The sequence below is a fragment of the Castanea sativa genome, chromosome 9 (genome assembly GCF_040712315.1).
Source record: "Castanea sativa cultivar Marrone di Chiusa Pesio chromosome 9, ASM4071231v1".
In the NCBI taxonomy this organism is placed as follows: Eukaryota; Viridiplantae; Streptophyta; class Magnoliopsida; order Fagales; family Fagaceae; genus Castanea; species Castanea sativa.
In genome coordinates this window covers 9,415,791-9,417,181 of record NC_134021.1, presented here as the reverse complement: position 1 = coordinate 9,417,181, position 1,391 = coordinate 9,415,791, and the positions used below count along the sequence as shown (strand labels likewise).

General features: G+C 42.9%; 1 protein-coding gene across 1 annotated transcript; it reads right to left on the bottom strand.

The window, feature by feature from the left end:
- Positions 1-299: 299 nt before the first annotated feature.
- LOC142608595 (ethylene-responsive transcription factor ERF024) lies at positions 300-1,184 on the bottom strand. The gene has a single exon (XM_075780285.1). The coding sequence runs from the start codon at positions 1,170-1,172 to the stop codon at positions 549-551; it is 624 nt and encodes a 207-aa protein (XP_075636400.1). The 5' UTR covers positions 1,173-1,184; the 3' UTR covers positions 300-548.
- Between the last annotated feature and the right edge of the window lie 207 nt (positions 1,185-1,391).

Below are 1,391 nucleotides of genomic sequence, written 5' to 3'. Positions count from 1 at the left end.
AAGTTGGTAGTTGCAAATTCAGTTGGTGGCAGTTAAGGGCAATAATGGACGACTTCATGGACACAAATTCTTGCCAAAACTTTCTGCTGCATAGTGCATACTTTACTTGAATTTCAATCAAATTATGGTAACCTGAAATCACAAGGCTTTCGCATCAAAAAGAAATCACTATGCTTTATTTTAATTTTGGAGATGAATTTATGCCCTGGAGGATTGGAAAATAAGAAGTTTCCAGACTCTTATGAAATAAACTCAAGCTGCTTCAGGATTTATATAAAAAAGTTTTTCTCATTCAGGCATTGTCCAAACCTTGAAGCATGAAAGATGCAGAAAGAGAAATTCCCAATACAGATAACACTGTACAAGTTATTTTACAAACAAACCACTCTCACACGCATTTGATGTTGTCTTCTCTTGCATTCTACCTTTCCAATGCAAACTCCCTCATACATTATTTATATTATAATTAAAGGTCTTTTGATTTTTTTTTTTTTTTTTTATGGTAGAAAATATTGCATATTATATGTTATTTGAAGATACGTAGTGGACTAAGGAAATTTCCAAAGGTTCTGATCAGAGTGATCCTCAGTGTTTTCTGCATCCCCAGCAATGTCATAGCGAGGAGGGCTAAGCATCATCCCTTCAGCCATATTGACAAGAACATTTGGCATGTCAAAGATCAAATCCTCATCAACAAATTCACCAAACATTGGTTGTTGCATCTCACCTGTGTGTTGAGCCACATGACCTTCATTCCCAGTTGAGACATCTATTCCAGCCCCAATAGCAGAGGCGGCCGCCCCAATAGCAGAGGCGGCGGAGGCTGCAGCCGCTTGGATATCACGTGGGGATGTGGAAGCAGGCACGGGCAAAGACGAGGCAGAGTTGGGAAAGTTAAGTTCAGCATTTTGGCCCTTAAGAGCAAGAGCTGCAACATCATAAGCCACTGCAGCCATCTCAGGAGTAGGAAATGTGCCTAGCCAAATCCTATTAGGCTTCCTCGGCTCACGAATTTCCGACACCCATTTGCCACTACTCCGGCGCCTTACTCCACGATAAACCGGGTGGCGGCCACTAGCCGGAGGTGCTGCCCCAGCAGTCACAGAGGCATTGCTGCTACTGCTGCTACTGCTAGAACTTGTGTTTGCGGCTGATTGTGGATAATGCTGCATGGTTTTTTTTTCCTTTTCACTAAGGTAAGGAAGATTGGCGGGAAGTTGGGATTGGATCGTTGGAGAATGAGGGAAGCCATTTATGGGGATGGAAATTTAGGGCAAAATATGGCTGCAGAGCAAGGTATTCAGAGATGAGAGTGCAAACCAGTTGTTTGTGAACTGCGTTCGCTGAGGATTGGGGTGTAAGACAGCCTTTGTGTTGGACATCTGGGTTGG